The following is a 13,914-nucleotide window of genomic DNA, read 5'->3' on the forward strand; positions in this document are numbered from 1 at the left end:
CTGTCATTTTCATCTTAATGACGCCAACGTCTCTTTCCAATCCTTTTGTACAAACTGCAAAGGATGATGGACACAAGAATTAAAGAATATACATGACACAAGAATTTAGTCCATGTCTTATTCAGAAGCATAGTACAGTACGTATGCCAATAACACACAGGAATATTCATCGAATTGGTCTGCCGGCTACCAATTAAGTACATATATAAATATGATTGTATATGATTGTAACTTCTAAGGGCGTTTTTAACAATGCTGCAACCCTCGAACTTGTCATTCTCAGCCAACAACTTGGCTTGTACTGGCCTATTTATTTGTCATATCTTACTCTAAGCTTTAATGTAACAAATTTGGAAATTGCAATCATTTCAACAATGTCTATGGAAGAACTATCTGGCGAGTACACCGGCAGGACAAACGGTGGTTTCGATTCCCAAACCGGAGTATACCATTCCCTTTTTAACCTTGGTGACCGTCACAAAATCCCAACAAGGCCTAACCTTGACACTGCCACATTTGTGTTGTCACAGTTCCCTCACCCTCACCAGGCTGAGTCGCGAGTTGCGCTCATTGACTCGGCCACAAACCAGCGAGTCACTTATGCACAACTTCATCGATCGATACAGTCTCTCGCTTCAGGGTTGCACCAAGCACTTGGAGTTCAAAAAGGGGATGTGGTGTTTGTGTTATCACCAAACTCACTCCTATACCCAACAATATGTTTGGCAGTTTTTTCAGTTGGTGCAATACTAACTACTGCCAACCCACTCAACACCGAGTCAGAAATCGCCAAACAAGTCCGCGACTCAGGTGCCAAACTCGCTATTGCATCACCTGAGGAGGTTCACAAGTTGGTCCCAACTGGTGTGCCTACAATTGTAACATCAAGGCCATCAAATGGTACTGATAACTCACTCTCCATTGAAGAGTTGATTGAATCCTGTGATCCAATACCGACCGAGTTAGCACTAGCACGTCCAACTCAGTCGGACACAGCAGCCATATTGTACTCTTCGGGTACAACTGGGACAAGCAAAGGTGTAGTTTTGACACATGCAAATTTCATAGCCATCATGACATTGCTCAAATGGTCTGTGGATGAAACATCAGCTCAAGATGATGTGTTCTTATGCTTCATTCCTATGTTCCACATCTACGGGCTCGCTTTCTTTGCGCTTGGAATGTTTAGCACAGGATCCACCATTGTCCTGATGCAAAGGTTTGAGTTCAAGGCCATGTTGGATGCTATACAAACTCATAAAGTAAATAATATACCCGCAGTGCCTCCGGTGATTCTTGGACTAGTGAAGTATGCAAGCCAAGCCGGGTGCAAGTTGTCATCTTTGAGGAGGGTTGGTTCAGGAGCTGCACCATTGAGCAAAGAAGTGGTTGATGAGTTCAGACAGAAGTTTCCTTGGGTTGAGTTGAGGCCGGGGTATGGCCTAACCGAAAGTTGTGGTGCAGCAACTTTCTTTATTTCGGATGAACAAGCTAATAAACACACTGGCTCATGTGGGCATCTGGTTCCAAAATTCGCTGCTAAGGTTGTGGATATTGAAACCGGACAGGCTTTGGGACCTTATAAGGAAGGAGAGCTGTGGCTGAAGAGTCCGACTATCATGAAAGAGTATTTGGGGAATGTGGAAGCAACTATTGCTACTATTGATGAAGATGGGTGGTTGAAAACTGGTGATCTTTGTTATTTTGATGAGGATGGACTGCTTTACATTGTTGATCGTATCAAGGAGCTCATCAAGCATAATGGCTATCAGGTACTAAACTCATTTCATAGCACAAATGTAATGCTTTCCTAGAATATATTTTCAAACCAATTCACACTATAACTGTCTGGATCACCCTTACAGGTTGCTCCTGCAGAATTGGAAGCAATTCTCTTGAGCCATCCTCAAATTCTTGATGCTGCTGTCGTACCGTGAGTTGCCTTAGGATCTCTAGTTCTTGTTTTTTTTTTTTTTTGTCTTACTGATCTCTCTCATTGAATCTAAATAATTAAAAATTTATGCAGGGTTGAAGATGAAGAAGCAGGACAAATACCAATGGCATATGTGGTGAGAGCAGCTAGTACTGAACTGATCACTGAAGACCAAGTAATTCAATTTGTTGCCGGCCAGGTCTGTCTTCCCCTAGTTGCCTCTGTTTTGAAGTAACATTAATCTAAGACAGAATCCCTTTAACTTTTCTACTTGGAAATTTCAGGTGGCCCCCTACAAAAAAGTCAGAAAAGTTGGGTTTATATCTGCCATTCCAAGATCAGCTGCAAGCAAAATCTTGAGGAAGGAACTTGTTGGTTTACAAAGCAAACAGCAAATCGTCTCCAGACTATAATGCCTTTTCCTGCAGGCCAACTTCTTTCATAGAAGATAGAGAGCAAGAGTCATTTTCAGAAAGTAAAATGTCGATCTGATGGACCGTGAGCAAACATATATTGCTCACTAACCAAATATCGTTTTATGAATATTCAAGCCTGTACGTAGCTAGGCGAATGTAATTTCTATTTTAAGACAGGTTAGCTATTGTAAACTACTTTACAGGATTTGAAGCAACATAATGAGAGGTCCTAAAGATTTATGACCCGAGCATGTAAGTGAAATCACTGGTATTTTGGGTTATTAAAGAAGATTAGATTGAAAAATGTTAGGTCGACTTCAATATGATTCTGCAAACCTGGCGTATACGTGAATTTTATGTAGACCAGGAAGGGGATCAGGAAAAATTCATCAAGCTAAAGATACTTAGATGGTGGTTCTCTTTCTCAATCAATGTCTGCCTCACTAGCAAAAATTAATGGACTATTTGGAGCAGGATCATCTCCATATGTATTTACTTTCTTGGCTGAAGAATTGAAATTCGCCTATAAATTTAGGATTTTCAATTTGAAAACAAGGAGGACTGGAATCAAATGCTCAAAGGGACAACCTCTTGATAAAATTAACATAAGAAATTTCACTCTAGACTGCATTGCAACAACTTAGGCAAGCCAGAACAAGCTCAAGGACACCTAGCATGCTACGCACGCTTACAAGCTCTCTATCGTAATCAACTTGTGATACAATCAACTTGTGAATTATGATTGTATCAGACTCCAATATCCACACATTTGCAATATGAGATGATTAACTTCATTCTCACATCCCATGTGAATCGTCACTTTCTCCACGTTTCCTAAGCTTTGTGGGTAGCAAACAGCAATTAAGAATTATCAAGGACTTTGACTAGAAAGAATAAATAATTAAGGCAAAGAGGGAATTTGAAAACAAAGATAATGAAGAAGCTTCAACTGCTGACTTGGCATAGAGAAAATTATGGTAAGCAAGATGAATACTGTTTTAGTAATTTGACTGATGAACCTGCTCCAAAAAGGCCAGTTCGCAAGTTTGATTCCATTCACTGAAAAAGAGAACAGCTTGCAGATGCATCTAATCAACTAGAATCAAACCTTCTAATATTCTATAACGAACGTTTCTGCTTTGATTTTTTTCCTTCCATTTTTAAGAAAAATTTATGCAGTTGATTTGGATGAATTTCCGGTTCTCAATGCCCTTATTCTAGTCTCTTGCTAGTTGCTACTTTTTCTTTTTTTTGGTACTAAAATTGTTAATTGTTTCTAGATTTTAAAAGCCGTTATTCATTCATTCCTTTAGTCCAAAGAAGCTAAGAATGCATGTACTTCAGAACTCAAAAAGGGACAGTTATCATCATCATTTAGATCATCAGTAGTCAAGCTAGCCAAAGAAAAATTTCCTTTTTTTAAGAAAAATTTATGCACTTGATTTGGATGAGTTTCCAATTCTGAAATGCTTCTCTGAATAGTGGAACTCAAATGAACAAAAAAATGCCTCCTTATTCTAAACTGAATGCAAAACTTATTCTAAACTGAATGCAAAACTTACCATGAGCATTTTTGCTATATATTAATTGTCATGCAACTACTACTTAATATACAACAAAAATGCTAATGGTAAGTTTTGCATTCAATTTAGAATAAGGAGGCATTTTTGTTCATTTGAGTTCCACTATTTAGAGAAGCGTTTCAGAGACTAAATTCATTTTTCACCAATTCTCAAGACTTTTTAAGATAGCTGCAGTTTTGTAGTACTTATGTTTTCATCTAAACTCGATCTATACTTTCTTTATCTGGATATCCAAATAAAGAAAATATTGATCTAAGTATTCCTTCCTAGTATAATAATTTTCAGTGGCATGTGTAAATTATATAATCGTTATGGTTGATTTTGTTCTCAGGTCTCAGATTACAGGATCTGCTTCAGGTTCTCCCCTCACGTATATCACTCAAATGTTTGGTTGAATTTGTTAGGGATTGTTTGTGTTTGCTTCCTGTATAATCCTTAACACAAAGCTTTCAGTTCAGATTCAGTGAGCATTGTGCTAGTGTTGCCTTTCATGAGTTGATAAACACATTAGACCCGCGCTACCGTCAGCGCCTGAACACTGCAGAAGCATCATTCCGCACTTTTGCGTTAGTGTAGACGTCTGTCTCAGAATGGGCCTATATATATATATATATATATATATATAATATACAGGGCCCTTCTAATGAGGGATTCCTTTTTTGGGTCTTTTCTAGGGATTGGGCATTAGCCCAACTTTTCGAGCATATTTTGGCATCTTAACTGTCCAGTTTTTAGGTCCTAATGTGTAGATCACTTTTGCAAATTTTCAGCGAAATTGATTATTGTTAAGGTATTGAAAACAGCGACTTAAGATTATAAGTATAAACGGTTCAAGTTTGACAGATTTGGTTTGTTCATTGATTTAATCTAGTTTGATACCTCAACGATTACTGATTTGGCTGAAAATTTCCAGAAATGATCTATACAGTAGGACCTAAAAATTGAACGGTTGAGATGCTGAAATGTGATCGAAAAGTTGGTCTAATGCCTTATCCCTAGAAAAGAAAAGAAAAAAGGATCCTTTAGTGGAAGGGCCCTATATATATATATATATATATATATATATATATATATATATATAGATTGCTTCTCCACTGCGGATGTCCGCAGTTTTTCTTAGGTACGGATTTTAGGTTTTGATCCACTTTTCGATCATATTTTCACATCTTAACCGTTCAGTTTTTAGGTCCTAATGTATAGATCACCTCTGTAAATTTTCAGCCAAATTGGTGATCGTTAAGGCATCCAAAACTGCAATTTACAACAATGTACACAAACTGTTCCGGTTCGGCAGATTCAGTTCGTTCGTGTAAATTGCAATTTTCGATGCCTTAACTATCACCAATTTGGCTGAAATTTTGCAAAGGTGATCTATACATTAGGACCTAAAAACTGAACGGTTAAGATGTGAAAATATGATAGAAAAGTTGGTCAAAACCTAAAATCCGTACCTTTTTTTCTTAGGTGCAGATATCCTCACCTGAGCAAATATATATATAAGGGACAGTTTTTAAGGGATTGTTCATCTCACATTGTACATTTTGATCTTATCTTCGTGATTAATAATGTTTGATGTCGTTTTTATCAACAAAAAAAAAAAAAAAAACATTGTACGTAGTGGGAGGAGAAAGCTAGTTTTGAATTAGTCCTTGATGTCTTCCGATAGCAACAATAATAAACAATATTTTGTAGAGAAAATTAGATTTCATTATCCATCAACACGAGAAATGAATTGTAACTATTCATATACTACAAATATTCGTTTATTTGATTTTTCATGCATCGTGCGATCCCCTTCAACACAAATGCTGACTAGCTATATGCCCAAACTACTAAATTTGAGCAAGGGTTTCTGTCCTTCATAAAAATATGGATCCCTTAAAATATCATTTAGTCAATCTTGAAATCATAATGAAATAATCTTAAGAGATGTCATTCTCTTCATACATTCAAAATTAGTATTTGGACCTCTTATTAATAGACCTCCAACTATGTGTATTTTATTTATTTATTTATTTTTAAGGAAGCGGGAGTAGGACTAACTTAGCATCCGAACCCGAAATGTAAAGCAAAAGTATAAAGGAGCTAGCAGACCAAACCAAAAACAGGGTCAAGAAAACAACCTTCTACAAGAGACTAAATGAACTTGCTAGGAAATCTAGCCCTAACAAGAAACCAAAATTGAAATGATAATAAACAAGACAATACATACACTATCACGCTACTTGAACTTATAAGCCAGCCACACATTAAAATCACGTCCAAAGGCAAAAGTTAAGAACTAGGGGAGGATGCACCAAGCATGATTACCCTCATGGGAAGCACCAAAGTTGGCAAGAACATCAGCTGGAACCTTACCCTCCCTATAGATGTGTGAGACTCGAACCTATAAATTCCTTGCCATTACTAAACCATTAAGCCATTTCGTGCGCAGCCTCCAAGGAATGAGCTTTGAATTTTGATAATACCGTACAACCATTTCAGAATCAGACTCAGTCCATACATTATGCCAACTACTCAACATACCAACTCATTCTTGAAATCATCAATAGTGGCTTGGACATCATCTGCCATAATGTCAATTGCCACCTGAAGTGTTTTAAGGGCATCACACATTACCCCAATTTTCTTGTTCGTAACATGAGCTTCTTCTTCATGTGTCTCATCTTGGCCTCATCGAGCTTTTGCTTTCTCAAGGGCCATAACTTGATCCTTTAGACTTCTAAATCATCAGGCTATGTTGCCATACCTTCTTGCTGGATGCAATCCAACATGTTAATAACATCAATCCATGTATCAGGCACCCCCGCAAGTCCTCCTAGTGATCGATCCAATCAAAACTTTTGTTGGTTTGACATTCTGCCAACCACCATGGATGAGTTTTTGAGTTGAGTTCTCTGATACCAACTATCACACGACAAATTTTGAGATGTGCAAACTTGACCAAACGAGACTTATTAACCTTAACTTGATAAGTAAATCGGCTGTGTGAGTACCTTGCAAGGAATAAAGAAATCCACACGCTATTATAATGCTAGTAAAACACACTAGTGAATGTTAGGTACCAGCGAAAAACAATCGAGCAATTAAAAAGGAAAAAAAAATCAAAAAACAATAATGGATACCCAATTAGTTCAAATATGAACTAAAACTAGTTTATGAGGGAAGTGCCCCATTTTTCCCTCTACCATGTAACAACAGCTCTCATACGAAAGAAACTTAAGAGACTCTAGGCCCCTAGAAATGGCTATCCTCGATAATACCACTTTCGAAATCATAAACCCATATCGTTTCATCACCTTTACTTTCCCAAACCCTTCGGACTCCTCCGCGTCGCCGTTCTCGACTCGCCTTTCCAACTCGTTGCCGACCCACCCTGAGTCCCCAGAATGATCGTCCCCAAACACCGCCACTCCGATTGGATATTCTCTACTCACTCCGGCCATCTCCAGCTCCTCCTCAGCTCTCCTGGCATCTCCCGCCTAATTCTCATCGGGGTGAGCTTGAAACCTCTCTTTCTTGCTTTATCTCCCAAGTCCAAGTCCTGCTTTAAACACGGCATTCCTGAGATACCCATTTTGAGTTACCAAGATAGTTTGATTTCTAGTTTGGTTTTGGAGAAATGCGTTGGGTGTTTGGTTGGTGAAATGGTGGTGGAGGATGTGGAGATTGACTCTGGTGGTGAGGTTTCAAAGAGGGAGTTCAGGAGGCATTTGAGGTTTGAAAGAATGCCCTATGTGATCCAGACGGAGGTGCGCATGGTTCCCAAAATGGGTTTTGGTTTGGACAAGTTGAGTTTAGGCTAGATGATAGTGTTAGTGCACTCTTATTTGGTTCCTATGGTCGCAAGTCTTAGCCTGCCTGCTCCTTATATTCAGGGACGGATTCAAAGTGGGGTAAGGCCAAAAGCTTTGTGTGGGTGTGGAAGCCGATGAAGAGGTGCTAAGGGTTTCTAGGCAGTATTTTGGCCTAGTCAATTCCTCAAATTATACAAAGGGGATCTTGTTCGTGAATCAATATGCGAGTTTCAGAGAGGAAAATACGATGCATTAACTTAGATATATGACTTGGCAATCAGTTTTATTAGAGAAACATAAAAGTAATCAAGTCCATGTTTGATGTTGTACAATATTCCAGAACAAGATATATCCTTACAAGTAAAATATCACAGAAGATTTAGTATGTTCGATCACATAAACAAAAGTCTTCTTTATTAACTTGCTATAATGTACATATCATACATCCCACTACAAAAATAAGCAAAATGAAACCCCAAATAAGAAACAAAATAAGCAACTTGAAGAAACTTTAATGTACAATTCATATAGTGGGATGATCTGAAGGATTAGGATTGTTGAGCAATATATATACAATTCCTCAAATTATACAAAGCGGATCTTTTTAGTGAATGAATATGCGAGTTTCAGAAAGGGACATGCGATGCATTAACTTTGATATATGACTTGGCAATCAGTTTTATTACAGAAACATAAAAGTAATCAAGTCCATGTTTGATATTGTTCAATATTCCAGAACAAGATATATCCTTTCAAGTAAAATTCACATAAACAAAAGCCTTCTTTATTAACATGCTATAATGTACATATCATACATCCCACATACATAGACACACATACAACAAAAATAAGCAAAATCAAACCCCAAATAAGAAACAAAATAAGCACTTGAAGAAACTCTAATGTAACTAAGCGTCAGACCATGTGATATCCAAGCCACCCCAGTTGTCCTTAGATACACCTAAGGCTTTCCAGACGGCCTTGGAGGCATCAACAATGTTGTTGGGACAAGGAGGCTGATAATCATGGTCTGCATCACATCCCTCAGTAGAGTCGCACTCATCCACCACCATGGCCACCACGCTACGCCCGTTACCATTAATTCTGATGTTGTTAAGGCACCTTGATCCACCGTTGTACCATCCGGTGGATAATGCAACAACTGGAGTGTTGTCATTGTGATACTTTCCGTCACATTCGGATGGGCCTCCTCCGTCACCACCTGCCTCAAAGCTGTTGAGAGTGAGGTATGCCTTGGTGTTACCAGACATTGGTGGTGAGCAAGTGTAGGTTGGGTACATTTTTCCAGCTTTACAGCAGTCAGAGTCATCCTGCTGGTTACATTGTCCAGGAGGGGGCTTCCTTCCTCTGATTCTTCCGCTTGGACGACATTGGTGAGCTTCACTAACCAAGAAAATTGCTAAAAGGAGAATGACTAGAATATACCCTTTTGAGAAGAAGCAAGTCATTTTCTCTCTGTTTGCCTTTGCCTCTATATCTCTTTGCTTGCAGATTGATGCATGAAAGCAATTGAGGACAGTATTTATAGCTATTAGAATACCAGAAAATACCAATCAAAAAGATCAGCATATCTTTTTCTACGCAGTTGGGTATTACACTCCATCACGTAATGGAGACCCTAATTGTAATTATGCTATAAAACAATGTGTCAACTCCTACTTAAGACTACAATGGTGTCCTCACCTTTTGTTTTCTAAGAATTTGTATAGATAGTAAGGCTTAATTAGCATCAGGAGGTAACATCTTTTGAATATTTTTATTGAAGCATTGTTTTTTCGAAACATCATTTTCTCCAATTAAGGGAGCATTGTTGTGAAAATCTGTACTTGACAAAGCATTGGTCTTGTTTTGTTTTCATCTATATGTTACATCTGCCTTGTTGTCCTTCCTAGGAAAATAATTTTGTCTAATTGCACTTTGTTTTATCTAAAGACAGTTACAACAAATGCCTTGTTCCTTTTTTTTTTTTTTTTTTTAAACTTAATCCTTGTCCTTCTTAGCCTTCAAGTCATTCTTTACCCACAAGGGAGATATGGTATTCATGAGGATCCTATTCACAAAAGTTTCCGACCAACTATGGCTTGGGGTTTAGCTGGTTTAGCAGTATTTTACTTAACAAAACTGATTTTGATCACTTGAATCTATGTCGGCGATATTCAATTTTTGGAAATTTACTACTAATTTGCATTGAAAACAGATCATCTGAATTGTCTAGATATGCAGATGTGCTCAGCTCCAATTCTCATAATGACCAAAAGGGTGGGAAAAGCTTGTACTTTTCATAATTAGGAGAGGAATCTTATAACAAATCAAGCAAATAAGGCTGAGCTTGGTCTATGTATTGACCTTTTATTTATTTTTTTCAAAAGCGCGTGGAATAAATAATGAATTCAAATATTTTACACTGAAATCTGTAATTACAAATCCAATACCTCCTGCATATGATATCGAGAAATAGTATATGCCCTGCCTAGTGGTATAGACTACAGGTAACATTCTGCATATATCCACAGAAGAAGCAATAGATTCTTCTATATATGTAGTAGATGATCCCATGTACGTACACTGGCAGTCTAGCATCATGGACATTGTGCATCAACCAACAATGCTTTGCTATTTCTTGGACATGGAAAACCAAAATTCTGAGTTGCTTCATTTCCTCGCACTATAATTATCCGAGTGCTAGACTGGCAGATTCCAGTGGCATAATTTTTACAATCACCAGAAGAGTTGCCAATCCTTGCATATAAGATTCTGGAGATGTAGCTGTTTGGAGGTTCACGGTTGGCTCTTGGTCACTAGACCAAAAGAGGTTGAGACAATGGCAGGGAAAAGAAACCCATCTTTGCACAATCTATTAGTGAAGTTGTATCTAAGAAATAGATTACTTGATCCAATATATGTAGAAAATACATAGTTGAGACCCAATACAATCCCATTGTGATGACAACATCTCTTTAATTATTGGAAACCCTGGGTGATAAAGATTTGAGCATGTATCAAATATACACAGACTTTTTTTTTTTTAATGGTAAATGTTAAAATCTCTCCACAGTATAAGATAAAGAATTAAACTCAAGAAAAAAAAGAAGATAAAAATAGCACTCAAAATCTATGAAAGACCATTTCAGCTCAAAACTCCCTAAATAAGCTAGTATACATTTCATGGACTATTACTCCTGTACCTTGGAATCTGTTTGAGGATTGCAAGGGGTTTCTTTATTTTGGGAGGATAAAGCCTTTAAGCATCTGATCTTGAGCAGATCCTCTATCATTTGAGTTTTATCCCCTCAAAGATATTTAAAATAGTTTCAACTTTTGAATTAGTTTTAACAGTCAAGTTACATGTCTTGTGCAGTCGCCTGCATAAGATGTCTCAACCAAATACTTAGATGTATTAACTAGACAGTTGCATTAACTCTTTGAGCTCAGTGCAACCTGAAACTACGCGTGACTTCTCAAATACTCTTTGAAACCATTCTCTAGCAATTTGAATGCTGATTTTTTCAGTAAATGAGGATTAACTGCTCCGGAAACAAATAGTAAGAATTTGCTTAAAGAACAAATATCAACCAAAAGTGAGACAATCAATATCAAGAAACTTCTAATGGCTTGATACAGTATGAATTTCATTCTTAAATTTCCCTTCTATGACATGTCAGGCCTTTTGAGTCCACATATAGGGAACAATATATGAATTAGTATGTTTCTCTGACCGAAGGGAAAACCACACATGATTTTTTTGTAAAAAGAAACCAAGATATCATTTTCTTGATGTAGCTAGTCAAAAAGTAGAGATAAATGACAGAAGGTTGGAATAGAGAAAATTATGGTAAGCAAGACGAATACTTTGTTAGTAATTTGACTGATGAATCTGCTCCAAAAAGGCCGGTCAGCAAGTTTGATGCCATTCATTGAGAAATAGAATAGCTTGGAGATGCATCTAATCAACTAGAATGAAATGCTCTAGTATTCTATAATGAAGATTTCTGCTTTGATTTGTTTTTCTTTTTTTGTTTTTGTATTTTTTTTTAATTTCCTTTTTTAAGGAAAATTTATGCACTTGATTTGGATGAATTTCCAGTTCTCAATATCCTTATTCAAGTCTCTTGCTACTTTTGTCTTCTTCTTTTTGTACTAAATTTGTTAATTGTTTCTAGATATTAGGGCCATTCCATTGAAGGCTATTCATTCATTCCTTCAATCCAGCTAAGCTAAGAATGCCTGTATTTCAGAACTCGAAAACTGACAGTCATCATCATCATATATATCATCAGTAGTCAAGCCAAAGGATGCCTTAACTTCAAGATCAAAATACGCATATGAAGTATCATTAGGAGAATTAGTGTTGGTGAAATTACAATAAAATTATAATTTCTATATGAGAAACTTGTTAGCAAAAGGCTGAGGCGCGGGTATCTCGCTTTCTTTAAGGAGATTCAAGCCCTCTGCGGAATAATACCGGTGCACCAGAAATCTCTTGACTTGTCCCCTCCAAGATACAACAGCCCAACAACAAGTTGTGTGGGTCACACCAATCTGCACAAATTGGAGGAACCCAAAGCTCCACCAAAAGAACACCTTTCTTTTGCCAAAAAACACACAGGACACTTTGGGGGATTTTGGAAAGAAAATTGATGGGCGAATAGTAGTGTTTCGTAACAATATTACGTAAAAGCAATGATCTGTTTGAGCATGCAACAAATGGTGCTATTTATAGGCTCTTAGGACACTCCCTACCATTAATAGGGTAGTAACCAAAAGGCATAGGTTACAAGAATTAAAACCCAAAATAAAACACCATGAGTTACAAAATAAAATTCAAAATAAATTCTGAATTTAAACACACAAATAAATTCAGATTTTAAACACAAAACAAATTCACCCAAATTTAATTTCAATAATAAATAAAATATTAAAATGTAACAACAATTAGTAATGGAATTATTAGTCTCGTCGACCTGAACAGTTTGAATCTGATCATCACTAGTAGATAACGGTTGACCAGCTGAGGCCATGAGATCATCATTACTGCCCTCCTTCTCAACCTCAAGTTGATTATCAATAACAAATGATGGAGCAAATGAAGCCATGAGATCATCATTGCTCTCCTGTTGATCATCAATATAATAGAGCTCATCGATATCAAATAATATTTTAGATTGATCAAACTGCTGCTCAAACAAGTAACAGGTAGAGGGCAACATTAGTTGTTGTTTTTGTTTAGGAGGTTCCATTTTTTTTCTTTTAAAAGTCTTTGTCTTTATGTATATATCCTCCTCATCCTCACTGAATTCTAATAATATTGTGGCTCTGATTCAGAGGAGCAGGACAAGTTGGGGGTGAAAGTTTTCTGGGATTTTTTCTGAGGGTGCATAGTACGAGATCATTGTGAGATGTGATCTGGTACTCCTACATCAACCAAGCCCCATTTTGATGTGGATCAGATCCACCCTCATACCAAAATTCTCTCTTAAGTCCAACAACACTATCATCAGCAGCAACAACATTTTTTGAATACTGGGCACTCCATGTTCCCGATCCCACTTTCCTATCAAATTTTTTTGCTTTGGGATTCAATTTCTTGTGATGAGTGAAGAAATATAGAGGTTCTTCCTCCTCCTCCTTCATAGTACTATTGGATTGGGCATGGAACATGTCCCAAATGAGGCAGGGCTCATTTTTGCCATAGAAATCAGGAAAATCAAAGATTGGACTCAAGCGAAACTGATCAACCATGGCAACCCAGTTGTGGAGGTAGTAAGCCACCAATTCCAGGTCTGTAGGATGAAATCGGTAACCAACTGGGTAAGCACCCGATTCCATGGTCAATTTGAGAATCAATCAAAGTTTCTTTCTTTGGCAAATTGGGGGAACTTGAAAGAAAGAGAATTAGGGTTTTGAAAATTTGGGATTGAAACAGAAAGAAAGAGAGAGACTTTGTGAATCGGTGAAACCAGGAATTATGAGTGAAGTGGGCAATGATACTTATATATATATATATATATATATATATATAGAGAGAGAGAGAGAGAGAGAGAGAGAGAATGTTACCGTCGGTGTTGCCAGTTGGTAGTAATTAATGCAGTCGAGATCGCGTAAATGCCACGCGCTTTGAGTGTTGGGGAATGACGTCTCTTCTTCTTCTCTTCTCTAAGCCTTGT

The 13,914-nt window shown here is 37.4% G+C and overlaps 3 protein-coding genes across 3 annotated transcripts; 1 reads left to right on the forward strand and 2 right to left on the reverse strand.

The window, feature by feature from the left end:
* Positions 1-374: 374 nt before the first annotated feature.
* Positions 375-2,567, forward strand: LOC112174288 (4-coumarate--CoA ligase-like 5). Its single transcript, XM_024312031.2, has 4 exons — positions 375-1,772; positions 1,866-1,933; positions 2,027-2,132; positions 2,218-2,567. Exons 1-4 carry the CDS (start codon positions 375-377, stop codon positions 2,344-2,346), a joined length of 1,701 nt encoding a protein of 566 aa, XP_024167799.1. The 3' UTR covers positions 2,347-2,567.
* Positions 2,568-8,637: 6,070 nt separating this feature from the next.
* LOC112174635 (putative ripening-related protein 1) lies at positions 8,638-9,224 on the reverse strand. The gene has a single exon (XM_024312438.2). It carries the CDS (start codon positions 9,196-9,198, stop codon positions 8,638-8,640), a length of 561 nt encoding a protein of 186 aa, XP_024168206.1. The 5' UTR covers positions 9,199-9,224.
* A 3,938-nt stretch (positions 9,225-13,162) lies between these two features.
* Positions 13,163-13,576, reverse strand: LOC112164096 (NAC domain-containing protein 101-like). The gene has a single exon (XM_024300337.1). It carries the CDS (start codon positions 13,574-13,576, stop codon positions 13,163-13,165), a length of 414 nt encoding a protein of 137 aa, XP_024156105.1.
* Between the last annotated feature and the right edge of the window lie 338 nt (positions 13,577-13,914).

This window comes from Rosa chinensis, chromosome 1 (genome assembly GCF_002994745.2).
Source record: "Rosa chinensis cultivar Old Blush chromosome 1, RchiOBHm-V2, whole genome shotgun sequence".
NCBI lineage: Eukaryota > Viridiplantae > Streptophyta > Magnoliopsida > Rosales > Rosaceae > Rosa > Rosa chinensis.